The 25220-nt window shown below is 35.0% G+C and overlaps 1 protein-coding gene across 27 annotated transcripts in view; it reads left to right on the forward strand.

Annotated features, from left to right (window-relative positions):
• The window catches only part of RAPGEF2 (Rap guanine nucleotide exchange factor 2), a 247229-nt gene that overhangs the window by 129062 nt on the left and 92947 nt on the right, over positions 1–25220 (forward strand). For 25 of the 27 annotated variants that reach the window (XM_036239933.1, XM_036239937.1, XM_036239947.1 and 22 more), the window contains 3 exons: positions 919–994; positions 3044–3211; positions 5612–5629. In XM_036239933.1, coding sequence (XP_036095826.1) covers positions 919–994; positions 3044–3211; positions 5612–5629 — 262 coding nt within the window. The remainder of the gene's footprint in view (positions 1–918; positions 995–3043; positions 3212–5611; positions 5630–25220) is intronic. The other 2 variants (XM_036239934.1, XM_036239955.1) reach the window with 1 other exon arrangement.

Here is a 25220-nt window from a genome sequence, read left to right on the forward strand (position 1 = left end):
CGTCATATAATGTGAGAGAGAATAAATCTGCTCTGGTGTTAACGTGCCAATTCTTACAGATAGGGCAAAGGTGCTATGTTTGAGTTCACTAGTATAGTTTTCAGGAGGAATTTAATATGCATATCCACTTAATCACTTTATAGCTAAGAAAAATAAGACTTAAGAATACCTTTTTCTTTAAAATTTTAGCGTAAATAGATTTGAAAATTTAGAAAAGTAAATACACTTTTTAGGTGAAAAAATTTGAATCAAAACCACTTAAGTTATAGAAGGGAATTATATACACTCTATACTTTTTAAAAAATTTTTTATAGTTTACCATTGACTCATTTCCCATCTCTATTATAATATTCTAAAGCTTTGCCCTGGCCAGTTTGGCTCAGCGGTGGAGTGTCGGCCCACGGACCAGTGAGCCTCGGGTTTGATTCCAGCCTAGGGCATGTACCTTGGTTACTGTTCGTCCCCGGCCCTGATCGGGGTCGTGTGGGAGGCAACCAGTCAATGTGTCCCTCTCACATCGATGTTTCGCTCTCTCTCTCCCCCTTTCTATTCCTCTCTCTTCCTCCCACTCTATCTGAAGATAAATAGAAAAATATCCTTGGGCGAGGATTAAAAAAATAGATATATATTCTAAAGCTTTACCTAACTGGGAATGATTTAAAACAGCCCAGCGCAGAACATATTCATTCTGATGCTTTACGTTATTAATTTGAAAACATTATGCTGGAATTTTCTAGAAAAATATGTGTCTGAAATTTTAATTTGAATGGTTCCTTGTCATTCTGTGTAAATAATGATTAATAGTTACTCTTTCTCCAGTGTGTGCTTCTTGTAGTTTTAATTTTTTTATTTTTGCTCTTGAGGGTTGGCTTAAATTCACAATTAATATTTTTTAAATCTTTTTTTTTTCTTTTCTAGTTTCGGCAAGCGTTCTGCAGGAAGCTTTAGGCGTGGCTGTGAATGCATTGTTTTAGAGCCTTCTGAAATGATTGTGGTAAGAAGACTCCTTTGAAGACAATTTTTTCCCCTAAAATTGTTACAAAATAAAAGCACTTTCACAAACTACTTATAACAGTGTACTATATATTTTATAAATTTGGATATATGTATTTTATAACTTTTATTATAAATTTGAGTTTATAATCATTGTACTTAGTGAAAGGATTCAATTAACTGAAAAAGATAGGAAGTTTAAAGGGGCAAGTGCCTAAATGTGTGGTGCTGGAACTTTGTAAATCAATCTGTGATAGTACCATGTACTTGAAATTTCAGGAGAATGAATTGCAGGATCTTGGCTCTCTAAAAATTGATTGGAATGAGAGAGATAACTTAAAATGAGTCAAGGTGATATGTATGCAGGCAACAGTGGCCATAAGGAAATCACTTCAGTTTTTTTTTAACTAATTGAAATAAAAATGGGGAATTAGTTTGCTGGTTAAACACTCTGTTGAGTTATTTATCTCTTGTTAACTGAATTGTGTGATTTACAAACTATATTTAGATAAGACATATACATAAAAAATGTTAAAATTGATATTAGCAACTTTTTAAAAAAGATTTTTTGATTGCTTTTTAGAGAGAGAGGAAGGGAGAGGGAGAGAGAGAAACACTGATGTGAGAGCAGAACATCGATTGGCTGCCTCCTCCTACAGGGGATTGAGCCCACAACCTGGGCATGTGCCCTGACTAGGAATTGAACCAGCAACCTTTTGGTGCACTGGGATAACAGCCCAACCAACTGAGCTATGCCCACCAGGGCAGCAACATTTTTTTTATGCTTTAAAAAAGCCTGTCACATTCTTCCTTTACTATATAAAACTGATGTGGCCCTTTGTAAAAATCAGCAACAAAAGTAAGATGGAAGGAACTCCCAGTTTAGACATTTAATTGATAATGATATATTATTCCTCTTCCAGAATCCTTTTATAAGGAAAATCTTGTAAAATAAATGGTGGCCTAATATAGATGATGATGGACGCTTTTAGTTCACATTTAATAAAGTACTTGGTAGACTACTATTCTGTTTTTAGAGAAGATAATAGGGTTTTTCCCTATGATGCAGGAGAGGAATTCCATAGGAAATAAGTTTCTCATCAAAGCTAGTGAAAACTTCTGGTAAAATTTCACAAAATTTACTCTTAAGAAAGAAAGTAGCATGGTGGTAACTAAAGATTTGGGATTGAAAAAATGTAGGCAGATAAATAGAATCTTGCTGGTACAGGTCTTTAAAAGATTTTAGCTATTTCCTAGAGATTTTGGACTTCATTAGTGCTATTTTTTGTTTCTCTGAAGGCTTTTTGATCTTCAAAGTTCCTTGAAAATTTTATGCTTGCTAATATTATACAAACAACCAGCGTTGCTAGTGTGAGAATAGTTTTAGCATCTAAATATGCCTTATAGTGAGCAATCACATTTCATTATATCAGTATGGTGAGGATTACCCTAATGTAATGTATTCTCTATTAGTCCATTCATCAGAGTTTCAGAAATGTTTAAAATGAGGATTTTAAAAAAGCAAACCAACACTATAAAAAAAGAAACTTAATCCACAGAATGAAAGTAGGAAGAGAAACCCTCAGGGAATCTACCAAAGCCATTCTGCTAGCAGTCTTATTGAAATCATTTGGGATTCAGGGGTTTTTACAGATTTACTTATATACACCAGTGTTTTTGTGCTTTAGTTGACAATGGGGCAGTTACTTTCATAATGTGTGGTAATGTATCCAGTGAGTTCTTTCACTACTAGATCAGTACAAAGACTACTGAAAATATCCTTCCTTTTGAAACTACAGGAAATTCAAGAGTTACCCATATTGTCCTAAGTGGAACTGAAAATGCCTCTTCGTAAAAGAAAAGTTACTTAAAACCAGTTAGTTCCAGAGAAGTTCCAAAGCACTTAAAATCTGTTTAGGTAGTTTGGCTACAAATGTCTTTGCAAAATGAATGAATATGAACTATCTGTAAGTTTTATTCTGATTTTAATCTTGATATGGAATGTTGTGTTTGAAGAAATGAAATTTTGGGGGCTTTTTTTTCTTTTCAGGTGGACTATATGGATGAAAATGAAGAATATTTTCAGCGTCAAGCTTCTCATCGACAGTCTCGAAGGAGATTTAGAAAAATTAACCAGAAAGGTGAAAGGCAAACAATTATTGACACTGTGGATCCTTATCCTGTGGGCAAACCACCTTTACCTAGAGGCTATCATACGGTAAGTTATAAAATTATGATATATTTATTTGTGTTTAATTTTTTTATTGAGAGTTTTGTGAAAAGATATTTAAATTTTCTATTTCTGATGATACTTACCCAAACTGCAGATTTTGCTAGAAACACACATAATATGAATTAGTTTTAAAGGGCACTGAAATAAGACCTCAAAAGACATTAGTTAGTCTTTTTATTTCTCAAAATGGTCTCTGAAGATCAGCTTTGTGATCAGCATGTATAATTGTGACTGGGATATTTTAAGTTCTTAATCTAAAATTTTAGCCACCACCCTATCCCAATGACTGGGATCATATCTGTTTTTATTTAAAAAGTAGCTATAAAAAATTACATGTTAATTACATAACATTCTGAGAATCTTTTCTGAGAATTTTTTGTTTCTAATCTGATGAAGTGAAATAAGCATATTTTGAAATGATGCTTTTAAAAATCCCAGTGTAAAGATGGTGTGAAGTATTTCTAAGAGGTTCAAAGATCTTCTTAAGTGCTTGATTTTCATTTATTCATAAATATATGATAAGTAAACTATTTTTTATGTTTGAGGAAACTAAGACACAGATGGTTGATTAGTAGTAGATCCCAATACAGGCAGTTTTAGAACCTTATTATTATTTTTAATTTCTTTCTGCCTGGCTGCACTGTCCAAAGCAGTTGCACATATACTTGAGGATTTCTGTTTTCAACAAGAAAGCTGCTTGAATTCTTACATATGTTATAATATGACCAAAGATGTTTTATCTATACATGTAGTACCATTAAGCGAGTAGTCGCTATATGTGAAATTTTAAAATAAAACTATGAAAAAATAAAAATAGGTAATTGACAACTACGTGACATTTTACGTTTGTTTTCCTAACCTGTCTTTTTCTTTCTTTTTACAAATAAGTATAAATGCAAAAGGTGTGGGAAAATGTATATAGACTTAAAATTATGTATTCAGTTTTTAGTAACTTTTATACTCACACTTCTTAGGTTCTGTTTGTGAGAGCTCTTTGTATTTGAATATTTAAGCACTTTTGACCACCAGCTACCCACCTACTTCTCTCACTACTCAGGCACTATTTTATTTTAACATGAATTTTATAGTTGAATCCTTTCATTGAGCTCATTTGGAAAGGGTTGCTTTTTGCTCATCATAAAGACAGCTTTGTTTGTCTGTTGGAGAGATTTGGTATATATATAAAAAAGCTATGAAAGGTTTTTTGTTACCATTGTCTACAAAAGAAGGTAGTGTTTTTAGTGTTGATGTAAGAAGGAAATGTAGATTAAAAATAGCCGTACATATTAATAGTATAATATATTTTAGCCACGTGCTAATATTACTAATACAAGGAGTGACAAAAGTATGTTTACAGTGAGTACAGAAAACAGAGTTTATATTCTTGTGTTATTATTTATTAATTATTGTATTTTTCATGCAAATAACTGTAAACCTACTTTTGCCCCACCCTGTATTCTTTCTGTTTTAGAATTATTTTTCGATATCAGATTCCATACCAAGATAGTTGGTGGGAGTGTCAGTTAGATAAAATTCAGTGTTAAACCTGATTGGTGTAATTTTAGGTTTGTCACTCTTAATTTGGGGGAATCGTTTTATAACCGCTTTTCTCTCCCATCCATGTTTTCATTCTTTATGGAATACTTCCATCACTTTCCCTGTGTTACTCCCCGTTTTGCATCTAAATTTTTTAAATGTGTAGTGTTTTCCTTATTACAAGATTAGTCTTTTAAAGTGATTAAAAAAGTTTTTACCTGGTCAACAGGTACTTTTGTTAGAGAAAACTCAGTACTAGGATGAAAAATATAACTTGATTGCTAATGGATCACGTGCTAGTTTACTAATATGTGCCATGTTGGTATTGATTTTACTCAATGAGTTTAGATTGGCAACAACATAGCTTTAATTGAAAATACTGGATCCTTGTTTTTTTGGTGTAAATTATGTTTTAATTATATTTATATAACATTTATTGTTTTACCTAAATATCGTATTTTAACTTAGGAAAACAATTTTGTGTATGTGATACCACAGAATAAAAAAGAGTTAAATAAAAATAATTTTTCTTTATTAGCTCTAAGTCATATTTACTTACTCTCAACCAAAATATTTCTCTTTGAAAGAACCCTGGTAGGCACTGAGGGTGAAAAGTTTATTTACAGGATGCATGATCATACTTCACAGGTGATTTTAAATGACTGCAGGTACATTTCAAATGCATGGCTGAAGAACATTGAGGACAGTGTACATATAGCCAATTCTATATGGTCATTCTTAACCTAATTTTAACATGATCTTCATTTTGGCAGATGTACTATAGCATGTCTGATAATGTTCATCTTTTCCTTTCCTCCTTTATGGCACTCATTTCATTTTGGCTCAAAGGAATGCACTAAATCCCAGGTATTGTAATTTGTGTGTGGTCTCCTAATACTAACCTAATTTTATTTGTAAATTTGCATTGTAACTAATGAGTTTATAATATTGATATGTTTTGCTTAGTCTTGTTCTTTTGTATTTTGCCCTGAATTAGTAAAATCTCTTAAGAATCTGAAATTCTCAGTGGTGTAGGTGATGGCACAGGCTGCTTTATTTGTACAGATCCAGGGATGAATTGCCTGCTTTCTTTGAAGAAAGAGTGAAACCTACTTATTTTTAAGAATGGGGAGCACTGCTCTTTACTAACCTGTTTTACAAGTAAAGAAATGAAGAGAGAAAGACAGAGAGGTAGACATATGGAAGTTTAATGCTTTTTGTGTGAAAGCGTATGAAAAATTTCCACTCGAAATTTTCATTTTACATGCTGTAAATGAAAGCTTGTAAACGTCAAGAATCTCAATGAAAGAGAATTTCGAGAGACCACTGGTAAAGTTAGAGTCAGATAGAATAAAGCCGTAGCCAAAAAGGAAATAAGAATTTAAAATCGCTTGTATTTTCTTATTTGTGCTTTATTTTTAACCAGATTTCATGCTTTTCATTCTATATTTTAATCAAGAGGCCTATAATAATACCTTCGCTCATTTCTTTCATGACAGTTTACATGACTAATTTATGACTTTCAGTGAGACTCTTTTGAAATTGTGGGTCACATTTGGGTTTATCAGGGAATTTGAAATCCAGGAATTAAAAATGATTTATCTCTGAAAATTAATTGATTTAAGTAACTAGTAAAATTTTGTGGTTGTGGTTTCTTCATGCACAGGAAAAAGATCATGAATAATTTAATTCACATTAGAAATCTGTCATCAATATAATATCTTAGGCTATTATAATAACCTTGCCTGATAGCATGAAATATTTATGAAATTTTTCACATTAAAATGAGGCAGTTACTTTATGTTCTATACAAAAATATGCATATTAAAATGCCACAGGTGGCATGATTGCTATATTGTATTTTAGAAGCACTGCTAATTTTAAAATGATTGGTAAATCCAAAGTTTTTTTAATACAGTTTTTAAATTTTATATCAAAATTTTTAAAATTAACACTAGTGTTTGGAGCTTTTACCTGGTACAATTACACTTTAAAAATATAAAACAATATTTTAAAAGATACTTCAGTGTGTAATTAATCCTCCTCCTTTTTTAATGTGAAAAATTACCAGTTAGTCTAATTCCTATTTAGAACTAGAAATTGAATTTAAAATGTGCAGTGAATTTTGATGTATATCTTATGTATATGTTTAAAAATCAGATGTGTTGCAATAGTTTAAAACAGATGATAATAAATTTCTTCAGAAACATGAATACCATGTAGAGTGTTATCAGGACAGTTTTCAAGGCAAGTGTGTGAGATTTGCTGACAGAATAAATATTTTAAAATGCAGTGAGAAGATAAGATTGGAGATGGCTTTCATTAGCATTTCCTTACATTTAGATTATATTCTGAACCTAATTTTGGCAACAGCATGGTCATAATTGAAAATATTGGATCATGGTTTTTTTAAAGGTGTATTTGAAGCTGTGTTAAGACAACCAGAAAATAGGATGTGGCATGAATTGTCAGTCTTGGAGTGGCTAACGAGTATGGGGCAGGTAGTAGGTAGGTTCCTGGCAGAGGCTGAAGATTTGGAGATTGACTTGGGGCTTTGAACCTTGTCTCCAGGTTCAGAACAGGGTGGGTGGTGTGGGGTAATTTTTTATTTTTTCCATATACAGGGCCTCTGTGTGTTCATGGGTAATTTATTTGAGAAGTTTCTGTGAGTAGGGAAATCGGAGTTCCACAATAAAAATGGACAGGAGAGCCCTGGCTGATGTGGCTCAGTAGTTGGAGCAGTGGCCTCTGTACCGAAGGATCTCAGGTTCAGTTCCCAATAAAGGGCACGTACCTGGGTTGCAGGTTTGAGCCTCAGCCTGGTTGGGTCACGTGCGGTGGCAGTCAGTCGATGCGTCTCTCTCACATCAATGTTTCTTTTCCCACCCCTCTTCGCTGCCCCTCCCTCCCTCCCTTCCACTCTGTAAAAATCAATGGAAAAAATATCTTTCGGTGAGGATTAACCCCCCCCAAAACACACACATACACACACACACGCGCGCGCGCGTGCGAAAGGTAGTAGGACTTAAGGGGACGAAGGACTGGAATGTTGGGGAAGCTGGTACATACCTGTTCTGTCATCTTTTTTATTTTTCCTTTATTTTAATGAAAATAAACAAACCAAAAGCTCTACCCTCTTCTGAGTTTAGAAAGAGCAAAAATGGTACAGTGATATTAGACTGAAGGCTGAAGAAAACTTGTCTTGGCTACACTAGGGAGGTTATCAATGGACATTTCAAAAAATGTTCAGCCTTTTTAGGCTGGTTGCATTATTGAATTGCTCTTCACACTTTTTTTTTTTTTTTTTTTTTTATCCTCACCCGAGGATATTTTTCCATTTTTTGTACAGATAGAGTGGGAGGGAGAGAGAGGAAGGGAGAGAGAGAGAGAAACATCGACGTGAAGGGACACATCGAGTGGCTGCCACCCGCACGACCAACCAGGGCCGGGGACAAACTGCAACCGAAGTACGTGCCCTTAGCGGGAACCGAACCCGGGTCTCTCCAGACCGCAGGCCGACGCTCTAACCGCTGAGCCAAACCGGCCAGGGCGCTCTTCACACTTTGATCGACTTTTCACTCCCACGCCTACTTGCCCAGAAAAGACTGACTCTGCTTTATACAAATTTGAACAGGGAAGATTTGAACACAGTATAACAAAGTTTCAGTCAATGTAGAAGTTTTGAAATAATGAAAATCCATTGGTCCGTCATACAAAAAGATATGTCCCTCACATTTTATTAGTAGTCCTTTATTACAATGTGAATATTTACTTCAGAGCACTGTTTAATAATTATGTATTGAATTTTTTCGTAGATTAGGCTTAGTTTAAAGTTCTTGGTACAGGTATACAAAAGTAATTAAAATATTGTATACAATTAATATAATGTAAGTTGAATTAGACATAATATTACATCATTATTGGAATTATTTTTTATTATACTCAGTGATACAACAATATCTATAAAATATGGTACCCGTGTAAGATGATTATGAAAATAAGTCCCAGTTTTTTTAAGGTTATTCTTTATAATAATATAAGACAAGTCCTTTTTCTTACAATCATTCTATAGTTATTCCTAGGTTATATTTTATATATCTATGAAGTAGATTTTTCTTTTAGAGAGATAGATTTAATTTAATTTGGTTTCATCTTCAGTTAAGGACTTCTTGGTAGGTTTGGTTAGTTTTAAAACATTGTTTAGTTACTGAAACAAATGAACAAAATGTGATATTTGTGTAATTATACACTTTTATTTGATATTAAACTTTTTGATTGTTGCTATTGTTCTTGAATTAGAAATAGGTAATAGTTTTACTCATATCATGACTTTGCTTTACCACTTATTATTTACTTAATTTTTTACTGAGGTCTTAGTTCAATCTAATATTTGCTACTTAACAGAATGTGTTTTGCATAATAAATTAATGACTTGTGTATCTACTAAACTTCTTGAATATGAAGGTCATAGGATTTTAACTTACAACTATCAATTTATATATTATATTCCACCTGACCAATTTATTCATATAATTTTGAAATATTTTTATATGCATATAGAGAAAGTATTCAAATACAGAGACAATCTATTAATTTCGGTACTTTTATTCTTCTTTAATTTAAATTCCTTAATTTCTTAATTGAACCTAAACCTTTGTCTAAAATATTGTCATCGATGCCTGCCTGTGAATTACAATAGGATGGAGTTAAAGAAAATTTGTGTATTCTATTTCTTATGTCATAGGGAGGAAAGCTCAGTTAGTAATTTCACTTATATATTTTTATTCATTTAACAGATATTTATTGAATACCCACCTTGTTTCAGGTCTGTGCCAGACTCTAGAGCTATAAAAAGTTTACTGGACAGACAGAATCTTGCTCTTAGTGACTTTATAATCTCACAGGGAATCCAGAGAAGTATAATATAGGGAGCTATATTATAAAATAAAGGGAACTGTAGGCACTAAGGGGCCTGTAGACAGGGACGCCTTGAGGAATCAGGCATGGCTTTAATATTTTGGCTCAAAGAAAAATATATTTTAATCCACAAAGTCCAATAGAAATGTGAAGACTGAATTGGGGAATTAAGAATAGAAAAGGGTATGTGTATAGAGAGGAGTGACATATTAGTCCCCCAATCACAAATTTTGCCAGATAATATTTATCACATTCATGCCTGATGTTTTATATTTGCATCAGAGAGTCTTTTTAAAGAGTGTCAGAAGTATCCTTTGCTTTTTCACGCTCATTATCAGCAGGTTTGCTGGTTGCTCTTCACTTAGATCATGTTGCATTTTAAAATCCTGCAGAAAGCTCCCTGTGGAAAGGTCTTTGAACAATAGGTGGACATAGCAATCCTGTGCCGTATGTGCTGCACTTTCTGACAAAATGCAGCGTTAACACTACTGCCGTGGTCTCAGTCTCCTTGCTTTGGAGTGGGGGGCTGTTTTTCTTGCTTGCAGTTACAATCAGGTATTTATGCTGATTTAATTTATACAGATTGGGAAATTACAATATAGAGGAAGTATAGAAATTGAAATGTAAGTCAGGAAACAGTTTAAAACATAAAATGATTTCTCTCGCTCTAGTAACAGCATGCATTGCAAATTCATGCAAGGCAGTTGAGAATAGTATGCACTGTGCTGTTTACCCAAGTTTCAGCTTCTGTTAGAGGATGTCTATTTTTGTATATTACATCATCTCTGCTGCAGAACCACCGTGTCCACTGGGATTTACTGTTCTTTCATTCCATTTTGAAAGAAAGCTTGTATTGATGTCATAATTGGACCCATCTTTTGGTTGCACTTGGAAATTGAAAGTAATAAGGGTGGGTGTTGTGTAGCAAGCCATACAATATTTCAAGCAATTTATTTGTCAAAAAGATCACTGCCACTTTGTCCTGCCCCTAATTGTGAACACTGGTGGCCCTCTGTGCCTGTACATGTTTTAAATATACTTGGCTAAAATTTAGCAGAGATCCTTTTAATCTTTGACTGTTTCATTTCTTATCATGTGATTTTTTTTTTTTTTTTTTTTTTTTTTTTGGTCATGAGATTTTGCAGTGCTCCAAGCTGATTGAAAAAATGTCTCTTTTCTTTGGAAAAATCTACTTTGATATTGAGACCTACTTCCTACCAGTGCCAAAATGATCTTTTTATGATTAAGTTATCAGTTGTAACTTGTCTGTTTTCACTGTTTGAAATATTAGACATATACTCTTTTGATTTTGAATCCAGCTTTAAAACATTATTAACTGAAATTCTTTTCTATTAGTTAGAATATATTGTTGACCTCTGAAAGAAACTCTCTAGCCTTTTATTCAGTATATTGGTGTTAGATTTAAATTACTTGTGAAAGGAAATGTTTTAATTATTTATATTAAAATAATTGCAAAATGCCTGCTACATGTTATACAGATTTATGTATATAAGAATTCCCCCTTATTTTCTTAAAAAAATTATCCATTATTCATATCTCAGTAGTAAACATTTTTACTTTTTTTTTTTTAAACCTGATTAGGAGCAAACTTACACTAAAAAAAAATCACTTTATTGAATTACAGTTCACCTATTTAAAGTGCTTAACCAATGGTTTTTCCTTTTTTTGTAAAAAAAATACTAAACATATCATTTTAACTATTTTTAAGTTTACAGTTCAGTATTGTTAAGAAGAATAACAGTAGTAAACTTTTGACTGACTTGAACACAATGAATTCACAGATGTGCCTAGTGTCCTGTGTGATTTTTAGGTCACATCTAGGCTGAAAAATAACTTTAAGATATTTTGGGAAAAAATAACGGTAGAATCTATTGGAAGACAAAATACCTTATTGAATAATTGCTGATATTAAAGCAATTTCATATGGACTTAGTAAGGGATTAGGTGGTTTTTTTCTTTTTTTTAAGTCTTTTTTTTCTCTTTCAAGTGGAATGAACATAGGGATAGTTGAATGTAACAGAGTTTGGAATTACTAGCCTAGAGGAGAATGTGGCAGCGGAGTGCATGGAATGTGGAATGTGAATTACTGGTTGGGATAAATGGGCGATTAATTCAGAAGGGAAGACATTGAGTATGAAAAAGACATAGTTCATGTTGTCTTTATTATTATTATTATTATTATTCTTTTTTACTCAGGTGTCTATGAGAATAGCAATGATATTTGGTCACCTGTGGTTTTGGAACAATCCAGAAGGCATTTGGGAGTATTCGAAAATAAAGTTAAAATCTCAAAATAAATTGTAACATTTTTCTTTAATTATTAGTATACTTTTTACTTTCTATCATTTTATTTATGTGTATTTTTTATTTATTTTTTAATCCTCACCCGAGGACATTTTTCCATTTTTTGTACAGATAGAGTGGGAGGGAGAGAGAGGAAGGGAGAGAGAGAGAGACACATCGACGTGAAGGGACACATCAAGTGGCTGCCACCGCATGACCAACCAGGGCCGGGGACAAACTGCAACCGAAGTACGTGCCCTTAGCGGGAACTGAACCCGGGTCTCTCCGGACCGCAGGCTGACGCTCTAACCGCTGAGCCAAACTGGCCAGGGCTATGTGTATTTTTTTAAACTGAACCTTTGAAAAACTGTTTGAATCATCAGAAATTTTGGAATACTCAGAAAAGTTTTCGAAAAAAGATCATTTTGCCATTGGCTAATTTGTGAAGTAAGCATATCCTCAACCAAGTGGGATGTGGAGAATACTTGTGCATTGTTGATGTTATTGATGGTATTGATGCCATTGACAGTGGCTATTATTGATGAACGCCTGAGAGCTTCAGTCTTTTTTTCTTCTTGGTACAAATGTTTGCCTAATTTTTGGTACTAACTTTAGTTAGACTAGAAGAGTATGAACAGCTAACCATTGTGCAAGTGGATTAAGTCTTTGAGGGTTCAACTGAAGTAGGATTTCACGTAAACACAGGGTTTTGTCTTAATAGAATCCACTGTTTATAACTGGATTCTTTGAAAGAGTTAAGCCGTGGCTCATTTGGTTGGAGTGTCATCTGGTACACCAAAAGGTTTCGGGTTTAATTCCAAGTCAGGGCATGTACCTAGGATGCGTGTTCAATCCCCAGTCAGGGCATGTATGGAAGGCAACTGATCGATATTTCTCTCTCCCCCACCCCTCTGTCTAAAACTCAAGAAAAAACAAATAAGCAAACATATCATTGGATGAGGATTTAAAAAAAAAAAAAGGAGCTAAGAGGCTGATTATTTTCTAGTTCATCTCTTAGAACACCACTTGTCAAATTTTTTCACCTCAGAACTCCTTAAAACTTTCTGAGGACTACAACAATCTTCTGTTTATATGAGTTACCTATATCATTATTTGCCATATTAGAAATTGAAACTGAAACATTCAAAAATACTAATTAATTAAAAATGATAAACCCATTATACATTAGCATACATTTTTTTTTTTTAGTGAAAATAACTATATTTGACAGTACAAAAAACTTATAAGAAGAGTGGTATTTATTATTATTATTTTTTAATCCTCACCCGAGGATATTTTTCTATCTATCTTCAGATGGAGTGGGGGTTAGGGAGGGAGGTGGGAAGACACATCTTACTAGCTGCCTCCCGCACAACCCTGACCAGGGCTGGGGACTGAACTGCAACCAAGGTATGTGCCCTTGACTGGAATTGAACCAGAGACTCTTTGGTCCACAGGCCGATGCCCAAACCACTGAGTGAGCCTGGCCAGGGCAAAAGTGGTATTGTTTTATACTTTTGCAAATATGTGTAATATTTGGCTTAATAGAAGACAGCTAGATTCTTATTCAGTCTGTTATGATAAGATGCTCTTCTGGTTAAAGTATATGAAGAAAATCTGGCCTCTCACACAGGTTGTTGGAAAAAGGAAGAGTATTTTAACAGTTTTTCAAATAATCTTACTGATACACTACACCAAAACTTGACAAGTTGCAGTTTCTCAAAGGTCTGCTTGCAGTGAGGAACATATAACTATATCAATGATCTTTTCTCATTATCTTTTATTAAAACCCATTTCTTATACATTGATTGGCTTCCTTTACTCCACTCATGATTTGGAAACATTGTCCATTGGTCACTGAGTTAGTTAAGCAGTCATAAATTTTGGCACGTTATACAATATATATTTTTAAAAATCACATTTGTTAAGTCACTATCAGTCTCTTATAAAAAGGCCATAATTTGGGAGAAGCTGTCAAGCTCATGGTGTTCAATATAGATTTCCAAAAGTGTAATTTTTATTTAAAAGCTAAGAGTTTATCATTGACAGAGTGCTATCAGCTGTTTTCCTCGCATTGACAAGCTCCGTTTGTTCATTTTCAAGAAAATATCTGCCAAGGACCCAAGTCTGAATAACATAAGTTGTCCATTATTTGTTTCTTCAAATAAAAATAGCATTCCATGAAAAACCCCAAGTGCAGGGGTCCTTCTGAGCACAGAGCCCTGTGCGGCTGCATAATCTCAGGCCTGTGAAACTGGCCCTGACCTTGTCCTGGATGGTTTTTCTCCGCACTTCCTTTTTCTTCTTGCTGCTCAATTTCCTTATAGGCCCTAGGGGAAAATGGGACGTTCCCAAGCAAACTTTGGATGGAATCAGAAGAAATTTAAAATACTTTACATTCAATAATTGTGTTTTAAGTATATTGATTGTATTGGATGCTTACCAGCAGTCCATGTCGTAGTTACAGTAGTGATCTCCAAAAACATTTTTACTTAATTGATTTACTGTTTCTCATGTAGAGCATTTTTCTCTTCAGGAATTTTTTTTTGAAGTCCCTTTCTGTACCCCTCCCCCCAAAGTTATCTATCTCCTCTTCCCTATTAAGATAATTATCAGCCATTATGCAGAATTCTAAATTATTTAAAATATTTTATGCAAAAGTTTAGTATGAAAGTATATTATCATCACAATAAAGTGTCTGTTAGGTAACCTTTAAAAATTGGTTTTTGGTCTTATGCCAATACCAGTAAGACTAGTTGTAGGTCCCTCCCTACCAAACCTTCTCAAAAGATGATCACCATGGATAGTTTTAGCAACATCCAGTGAGTGGTTAATAGTTAATGTTCAGGATAATCAAATTTAATTTATTACAAATTGTTTCATTTTGACAGTGCGAAATAAATAACCGAGCATTGTACTTGAAACATTTTTATTCTCAAAACTTCTTACTGCATGTCTAGAATTCTGTTTGCTACTTCTACTCTCAATATTTTCATTTTTACTGGCTCCTTTTTTGGCTTTTGCATCCAGTTGTTCTGCTTATTTTAAGACATTAGTGGCTAGTTTCCTTTGCCATCACACACTGGATTTACTCCTCATGAATGTGCCCGGAGATTCTGTGTGATTCAGTAATTAGCTGCTAAAGCAAAATACATGAAAAGATAAAGCTGTCTTTGGGAAGGGACTGGAAATGTTGTTCCTACTCCCAAATTTAAAATGGTGCATTTCTCTTGATGGAAGATAAAATAGCCACATGAGTATTCTGTGGGGTTAGTGATCACTATGGCTTTGTGCATTATTTCTCACTTAGAGAAATTTCTGCTTTAAATAATTGTCTCATTTTCTTCCCTACTATAGTTTTGCCTTTATTGTAAATACCATGCTTTCTAGTAGTTTGTGTATAATGTTAATATTTTAATAGTTTGGGTTTTTCTTTTTAATCTTAAGAATCCATTGGATTGAGTGGTCTGTAGTTTTACATTTTGGTCCGACAGATTTTAATTTTGCTTTATGTCCTTGAAATAACATTTATTTTCTGTAAAATACAAGTCATCAAGAAAAATCGGTTTTGTTACACATTTGCTCTGAGGCAATCATTTCATACGATGAACAGTACACTCCGATTATGTAATGCACACCATTGAAAACACCAGGATGATTTCTGAAGTTCATCCCCGATTTCTCATTTCTTGTACTATCCCTCTCGGTCTTGGGGATCAAGTACAGAATGAATGAATGAATGCCTTATTCTGTTTAATACTTTATGACAGACTTAGGGTTGTGTGTTAATACTGTGAATTGCTACTTTATGGCACAACCAGGAGATATAATCTTCCATGAATATGACCCATCTGGCCAGTTGTGAGCAATTCTAACAATTGTAATTGTTGGATGTACAATTAAATATTCTAGTAGTATCCTTTAAAAATATCAGCACGGTAGTAATTAAAAATTTCAAAGTGCAAGTAAAATATAAATAGGTAAAATATTCTTTTTGCATTTTACAGCATTTGAGGAGAGGGGGAAATTAGATATGTGGTTTGGGCTTTGTTTCTTCATTTATTTATGAAAAGGAAGACCGAATGTTGTCATTTTAAGCTCATGTGGTCTTATTGGTAGACTGGCTTCTTTTTCAAGAGAACATTTAAAGAATTTCTGTGGCATCTAAAATATTTTCTATATTGAGACAATCTTCTATTTCCAGGCAAATTTACTGGGAAGCATTTCCTGTCTGGAATATATTTAATTACATCAGAGGGGCAGTCACAATTCTATTCCTGGTAACGAACATCGATTAATGCTTTCATTTATAAATTTTGTCATTTTTTTTAGAATGAACATTCTTGAACCATTATGAAAACTTTTATTTTTAATATTTATTTGAAGACATTAGATTTTAATAATGAAATATGTTGATTAAAAAATTAAATTCCTGAAGAGTCAGAGTCTTTGAAAGCTGATAGTATCTTGTATGCACATGTATACATTTTCTGCAGCATATAAGAGGTGCTCAGCAGTATCTTGGTTATATGTTGATGTCTTTGGATCAAACTCCCAGAATTAGCATTCGTTTATATTTCTAGGAGTGGCGTTATAGGTCCACCTGCATTAACGTTTTATATAAACATATTGGCACAAGGATATCAATGCCAATCATCTATATACAACATTTATTAGTGGGTGCTCAAACCTTGAGTGCAACCCACTTTTTAGAATATCTTAAAAGAATAAAATTGACCCTTATTGCATGCTTATGATATATACCAGTCAGCTAGGTGTTTTCTCATATGTTTTGTCAATTAGAACTTCCTGAAGTTCTTATGGTATCTCTACTATTAGAGAAGAATGCTAAGATCAAAGAGAGGTTAACTAACATGTTCAGTGTTCATGGTTATTCAAATAAAAATAAACATGGACATAGATCTTTTCACATTCCCGATACATAAAATAATTTATTTTAGATGCCTATTTTTTTTTAAATTTATTTTTTATTGATTAATTTTTAGATGATTCTCCTTTTTTCCCCCACTGGTTCCCCCCTCCCCCTCCCCTCCCTGCCCCTTCCACAGATTGTTGTCCATGTCCACTGTTCATGCATACATGCGTATAAGTTCTGTGGTTCATCTCTCCCCCACCTCCCCACTCCTTAGGGGATTGTCAGTCTGTACCCCGCTTCTGTGTGTCTGGGACTACCCCATTCCTCAAACTGTTATGTTCATTATATTCCACAAATAAGTGAGACCATATGAAATTTGTCTTTCTCTGTTTGGCTTGTTTCACTTAGGATGATACTTTCTTTTTTATTTATTTATTTATTTATTTATTTATTTTTTTTATTTTTTTTTCCACATCTTTATTGTTGGATGTAAAATGCATTACAGATGTTCCACATTTTTCCCCCATTGACCCCCTCCTCCCCACTCCCGCCCCCCTCCCACCTTTTCCCAAACTATTGTCCGTGTCCATTGGTTATGCATATAAGTTCTTTGGTTTATTTCTTCCCACCCCCCCAACCCCTTTCCCTTTGAGGTTTGTCAGTCTAGCAATGAATTTGTGCTTCTTAATCCCTTCACCTTTTTCATCCATTCCCCCAACCCCTTTCCCAACTGGCAACCAACAAAATGTTCTCTGTATCTATGAGAATGTTCCTGTTCTTCCTGTTCATTTTGTTTGTAGATTCCATTGTTGATAGATATGTATTCATTGCCATTTTGTTTGTTCATACATTTTATCTTTTTCTTTAAAAAGACCCTTCATCATTTCATATAATAACGGTTTGGTAGTGATGAACTCCTTTAACTTTTTCTTGTCTGGGAAAGTTTTTATATGTCCATCGATTCTAAATGACAGCTTTGCAGGATAGAGTAATCTTGGTTGTAGGTTCTTGCTTTTCATCACTCTGAATATTTCTTGCCACTCCCTTCTGGCCTGCAAAGTTTCTTTTGAGAAATCAGCTGACAGCCTAATGGGAACTCCCTTGTAGGTAACTAGCTGCCTTTCTCTTGCTGCTTTTAAGATTCTCTCTTTGTCTTGAACATTTTGCATTTTGATGATGATGTGTCTTGTTGTGGGCCTCTTGGGGTTCATCTTGTTTGGGACTCTCTGTGCTTCCTGGACTTGTATGTCTGTTTCCTTCACCAAGTTAGGAAAGTTTTCTGCCATTATTGTTTCAAACAGCTTTTCGATTTCTTGTTCTCTCTCTTCTCCTTCGGGCACCCCCAAGATGCGAATGTTGGCATGCTTGAAGTTGTCCCAGAGGCTCCTTACACTATCCTCATTTTTTTGGATTCTTTTTTCTTTTTGCTGTTCTGGTTGGGCGTTTTTTGCTTCCTTATATTCCAAATCGATGGTTTGCTCCTTGGATTTACGTACTCTATTATTGAAGCTATGTAAATTATTCTTTATTTCAGTTAAAGCCTCCTTCGTTTCTAACTGTGCAGCGATCATTTCTGACTGGTACTTTTTTATGCTCTTGAGGCCCTCACTGAGTTCATTGAGCATCCTTATAAGCAGTATTTTGAACTCAGCATCTGTTAGGTTGCTTATCTCCTTTTCGCTTAGTTCTTTTCTTGGGGTTTTGTTCTGTTCTTTCATTTGGGACCTGTTTCTTTGTATCCTCATTTTGGCTGCCTCTCTGTGTTTGTTTCTGTGTATTACTTAATGAGAGGTATGGGGCTCGCTGAGACCCGATGCTGCTTGTTTGAAAGAATTTAGGAAAAACCTGAAGCTGGATCCAAGACAGGCCAATCCTATGGTTAAGCAAGTAGCAACAGCTTGGGTGGGCTTGAACGTTGTGTGGGGCGGGGTGGGGCGGGGCCTCAGGGAGTCAGCAGGGTGGGGCTACCAGTGTGAACCAGGTTGCTGGAGACCCAGATATGGAGACTGTCTGCCGCTCCAGGGAAGGGCTCACCAAAGGAACAAAGGCCTCTTACAGCACGTTTGTCCCCGAGAAAGCCCCCTCTCCAGCCCTCGCTTCAGTGCCAAACAGCTCAGATCTTTTCTGTATGTCTCTGGTGCCCCTCGAGCTGCCTCCCCTCCGAGCCTAGAGGGAGAGAGTCCGATAAGTCCGTGCGCGGGCTCTTTAGGGAGCTGCCTGGAGCTCCAGCCAGGTCAGCTTCCCTGAGCCTCAGTTTCTGCTGGTTTTTCCAGCCAGAAGTGATGGGGATTCTCTTCCTGGCACTGGAAACCTGAGCGGGGCACCTGGTGTGGGACGGGGACCCCTCAGTCCTCAGGAAGGACCTTCCCAGCCGCGGGAGCCTCCTGATTTTTATCCGCCACACTTGGGTGTGGGATCAGCCCGTCGCACCGCCACGCCGCTGCCACCACCCCTCACGCCGCCGCCCCTCCTACCGGTCTGGATGTAGCTGCTTTTTTTTTTTTTTTAATTACGTAGTTGTAGGACTTCCATTCAGCTTGATTTCAGGCGGTTTTGGATGATGGTTGTTCTGTAGTTTTGTTGTAACTTGGATGTGGTTGTGGCAGAACGCGATACTGCGTTTCCCTACGCCGCCATCTTGACCGGAAGTCCTAGGATGATACTTTCAAGGTCCCTCCATGTAGTCTCAAAGGATAAGAGATCTTTCTTTCTTACCACTGCGTAGTACTCCATTGTGTATATGTACCACAGCTTTTTGATCCATTCGTCTACTGATGGGCACTTGGGCTGTTTCCAGATCTTAGCGATTGTAAATAGTGCTGCTACAAAGATGGGGGTACATATATTCTTTCTGATTGGTGTTTTAGGCTTCTTAGGGTATATTCCTAGAAGTGGGATCACTGGGTCAAATGGAAGATCAATTTTTAATTTTTTGAGGTGACACCATATTGTTTTCCATAGTGGCTGCACCAGTCTGCATTCCCACCAGCAGTGCACTAGAGTCCCCTTTTCTCCACACCCTCGCCAACACTTGTTGTTTGATGATTTGTTGATGGCGGCCATTCTGACAGGTATGAGGTGATACCTCATTGTTGTTTTGATTTGCATCTCTCTAATGATTAGTGATGATGAGCATTTCTTCATATGTTTCTTAGCCATTTGTATGTCCTGTTTGGAGAGGCGTCTATTTAGTTCCTCTGCCCATTTTTTAATTGGATTCTTTGTCTTCCTTTTGTGGAGTTGTATGAGCACTCTATATGTATTGGAAATTAACCCCTTATCTGATATATCATTGGCAATGATGTTCTCCCATACAGTGGGTAGCCTTTCCGTTTTGATGATTGTATCTTTCACTGTGCAGAAGCTTTTGAGTTTGATGTAGTCCCATATGTTCATTTTCTCCTTCGTTTCTATTGCCTTAGGTGATGTGTCAGTAAAAATTCTGCTGCGTGTGATGTCTGAGATTTTGTTGCCCACAGTCTCCTCTAGGATTTTTATGGATTCATGAGTTACATTGAAGTCTTTTATCCATTTTGAGTTTATTTTGGTGTAGGGTGTAAGTTGATGGTCTAGTTTCATTTTTCTACAAGTAGCTGTCCAATTTTCCCAGCACCATTTATTAAAGAGGCTGTCCTTACTCCACTGTATGCTTTTGCCACCTTTGTCAAATATTAATTGAGCATATTGCCTTGGGTCCATTTCTGGGTTCTCTATTCTGTTCCACTGGTCTATATACCTGTTCTTGTGCCAGTACCAGGCTGTTTTGATTATAGTGGCTTTGTAGTATAACCTGAAATCTGGTATTGTGATCCCTCCAACTTTGTTCTTCTCTTTCAAGATTGCTGTGGCTATTCGAGGCCTTTTTTGATTCCATATGAACTTTTGAAGTAATTGTTCTAATTCTGTGAAGTATGCCGTTGGTATTTTGATGGGGATTGCGTTGAATCTATATATTGCTTTGGGTAATATGGACATTTTAATGATGTTAATTCTCCCAATCCATGAACAGGGTATGTGCTTCCACTTTTTTATATCTTGCTCTATTTCTTTTTTCAAAGACCTGTAGTTTTCTGCGAATAGGTCCTTTATTTCTTTGGTTAAGTTTATTCCTAGGTATCTTAATTTTTTTGCTGCAATGGTAAATGGGATTGTTTGCTTAGTTTCTCTTTCTGTGAGTTCATCATTGGTGTATAAGAATGCCGTCGATTTCTTGACGTTAATTTTGTATCCTGCTACTTTGCCAAATTCATTTATTAAGTCTAGTAAACTTTTGGTGGAGTCTTTGGGGTTTTCTATGTACAGTATCATGTCATCTGCAAATAATGACAATTTTACTTCCTCCTTTCCAATTTGGATCCCTAGATGCCTATTTTTTAAGAACCTTGAAAAGAAATAGGCTAGAGCATAGACTGTTCAATGGGAAAAATAATTACTGGGTTACATTTATAGTGATAATAGACTTTGATTCATCAGTCTTTTCTTTTTGCAATTGTTTTCCCTTTTCAAACCATGTATTGCTCATTAATAAAGCTTAGCAATTTTTTCGTTTTAACCTTTCTAGTTTTATTCCAATAAAGATATGGATTTTCACTGATAAGTAGATTCACTGATATTATAAATAATAAAAGCCAAATCTTACTGAAAGATCTTTTCAAAGTATGACTTTTTAATGAACCAAAACAACTTGCAGTTGTCTAAAAGTAGTCATAGTTTTTAGAGGTGAAAAATCACCATTATAAAATTGCATGCTTATGTACCAGAAAATATTGGCAGTGTTTTGGTAATATTTAAGAATATTGAAAACATATATTAAGTAATTTCAAGAGGTTTTAAAAACCCTCTATAAAACTGATTAGTTATGTACAATTTTTAATAATTCAAATGATCGCCCTAGCCAGTTTGGTTCAGCGGTTAGAGCATCGGCCTGCGGTCCTGAGAGACCCGGGTTCGGTTCCCGCTAAGGGCACGTGCCTCGGTTGCAGTTTGTCCCCGACCCTGGTCGGTTGTGCGGGTGGCAGCCACTCGATGTGTTCCTTTTGCATCGATGTTTCTCTCTCTGTTCCTCTCTCTCCCTCCCACTCTACCTGAACAAAAAATGGAAGAATGTCCTCCGGTGAGGATAAAAAAAAAAAAAAAAAAAATTCAAATTGGTAACATTGAGAAAATTATTTTAGGTACCTTAAGTTTGACAAGTTTGGAAAGTATGGGTGTTAAAAAGTAAACCTCTAAACTATTGTCCAACTATCTCTATAATTTTTTCAAGAGTAAGAGCATTTTAATATTTCCTTTTGACTGCCTAAGTAGGAAGACAAAAATTTCAGAAGAAAGGATAGTTGCCACCAGGAAATTTTACCCAAAGGTAGATTAATTTCCATCCATGTGGTCTTTCTTCTATAATTCTATTCATATTACTCCTCCTACCCCTGTTTTGCAACCAGCTGATGTGTGGTAGAAGTCATGTTAGATAAGATAACCTTAATAACTTGAAAGGATTTTAGGAATCTCCCCACCAAATTACTTAGTTCAGGTTATTTTTTTCTTATAATCACTGACATTCAACCTTTGCCTTAAGATTTTAAATTATAGTTGGCACTGATATTTGTGAGATGGTCCTGAACATTATGTCAAAATTGTAACCTGTTGCCTGGTATAAAGTAAGGGTTTAGTAAATCATCGCAGTATTACTTATTGTAGAAAAGGACTAATTATTAAGAAACTTTTTCTTATATTTAGCTGAAATCTTTCTCTAATTTTAGCTCATGGTTCTGGATAACTTCTAAAGCAACACAAATGAATCTTCATGTTACATTTCATATCATTGTGCTTCAGATATTTAAAGAAATCTTACTCCATTAAACCTTTTCTCTGGGCTAAACATTCCTAACTTCTTGTACCTTTCATAAACACCTTATCATTTAGGTTTTCTGCTGTTTGAATACTACAATTACTCATTATCTCCCCTAAGCATGATGTCTAGAATTGGTTGCTAGAACTTTATGTAAGGTCCTACAATACCCTACAATGCAGATTATAGTAGAACTTCCTATCTTCCTTGCTGTGGATATTATATCTGATAATGTAACCTGAGATGATATTGGCGTTTTAAAGCATTGTGCATTGGCTCATGTGGAACTTTTGGCCAGCTCAACTTTACGGGTAACTCTTCCCACCTCCCTTTCCCCATGAATTGTTCCCCCAGCCCAACCTCCCCCTCCTGTGCTTGTATGAGTGACGTTTTGATGGTACACATGTAGGTCTTTATATTTATCCCTGTTCAATTTAAATTTGAAAAATAGTCATTGCTGTTTACATTCGGAGTGTTGCTTTGTGAACTACTATGGTAGGGAACCCAGTTTGAGACGCTTGTCCCCAGGAAAAGCAGTGAATGGTTTGCAATTATTGTACAAGTTCTCTCCACCTCTGCAACCATGAGCATTTCAACTGTCTGGTCTTTTCTTAAAATAGGTTCTAGGAAATGAAGTAAGTTTTGTTAAATCAGCTATTAAAGTGTGCTCAATTTTCAAATAAGTGTACTTTTTAAAGCCTCAATCTTTATGTTGCAATTTCTCACTGACTTACAGACTTCTTTGTTTTTCTTCATGTCTTCATCTCATACAATCTTTAAATTTTTCTCTTTTAATACATTATATGTAAATATGTGTTGAGCATATTTATTATGAGTAGGTTACTACATTATTTTTTCAACTATGAATCAGATGCAACATAAACAGTTTGTTAGACTTTTATTAAAGAAAAAATAGCTTAAAGAGTTCTTTGGAACATATCTTTCATGTATATCTGGATGATCTTTCTTGGTCTCTCAATTAGATCTCTCTAAGTGCGAGTTCAAGTAACAGGTTTCCTATATTTCTAAAGCCGGTGTTTAAATTCAACTGAGATAATTATTCAATAATTATTATGTCTCATTTTATTTAATAATTAAATTCTTTGTAATAATGAACCTGAAGTGCCACTTTATTTGGTAAAAGTAGAAAAAACAAAATTTTAGCCCAGATTTCTTCTGTGATTGCTTTGGGAGGATATGTGTGGAGGAACTTTCAGGGGTATACCCAAAGATGTAATACTTTATATGAAGTGTGGGATTGAGTTACACATATAAAGAATTTGGCAGATTATCAGTTTTGTTTTAGAAAAAATAAGAGTACTGATGGGGTGGGGGGGGGTATTGGGTTTTGAAAAAGAGAACTAAAACTTCTGACTATACCTAACATGGTAACTCAATTTTGCATTTGCTTAATGCTTAATTGATTTGTTGTATTTTTATAGAAAATAGCATTTTAAAATATCATTCTTTGGTGAACAATACAACATTAGGAATCAGAATTGTAAAATTTCTTGTTTCTGGATATCAAAGAATAAATCATTTCTGCCTCTCCCACAGATTTTCTCCTACCTCTGTAGTTTTCCTCTGGGGTATAGTGAATAAGTGAAGTAAATTTATTAGCGACCTGGAGTTTTACTTTGCGTTCTTTCAAATTGCTAACTCTATAACCTGTACACTTTATTTTCCTATGAAAGATGACTACATTGTTGCTTCCCTTGGGTTTTGACCAAATTTAAGAAAATGGTTGCAAAGCACATTGAAATCTGGATAAACACTATATACATAATAAATAAATATTATAAATAAATGAACACATTGATACTAAATGTGATTAATAATTACTGAGAAGAATGGGCTATTTTTCTCAATTTCACATTAATTAAAAAGTGATACTTTAGATGACAAAATATGTGAACATTATGGCATTAAATTTAGCATGGAAAGGTTTTGCATTAAGTAGTTTCTCAAACTGTGTATGTACTCTTTACCTTTTGGATCATTGTTGCCGATCCTTAGAAGTCATCAGTTGTTCTTGACACAGGGACAGAAAGTTGTTACATGGCCCTTTTTTTAGCTGAGTGTATTTAATGGTACTTGCTAAATCTAGATGGTTAAGAAATGGGGTAAGTATAACCCAAATTAAGGCTCCTTCAGGTAAGCGTGATTTGTTCTTGTTTGTGTAAAATCCATAATAAAGGATTCTTTCATATTTTCAGTTTATATTTTATTTCTTAAGCAGTGTTTGACATTATGTATAACCTGGCATTATTGTGTTTCAATGCACAAGGTAGTATAGATAGTAAAATGTCAGTGTTACAATCATGAGTTTTAAGATACGCAGGTTGTAGGCATGGAGCCAGCTTGTGAGAGAAATCACACTTAGTCTTCTCACAGAAAAGCATCCGTGCCTGAGGAAGTGTGATTTTCTGACTTCATCTGTCAGGTTCCCCGATTCGGTGAGTTTCCTCCTTGAGAGAAGTGACACGTTTTTTCCAGGGAGAGGCAGGCAGTGGGAA

Source organism: Molossus molossus, unplaced genomic scaffold, assembly GCF_014108415.1.
Source record: "Molossus molossus isolate mMolMol1 unplaced genomic scaffold, mMolMol1.p scaffold_m16_p_4, whole genome shotgun sequence".
Taxonomy (NCBI): Eukaryota; Metazoa; Chordata; class Mammalia; order Chiroptera; family Molossidae; genus Molossus; species Molossus molossus.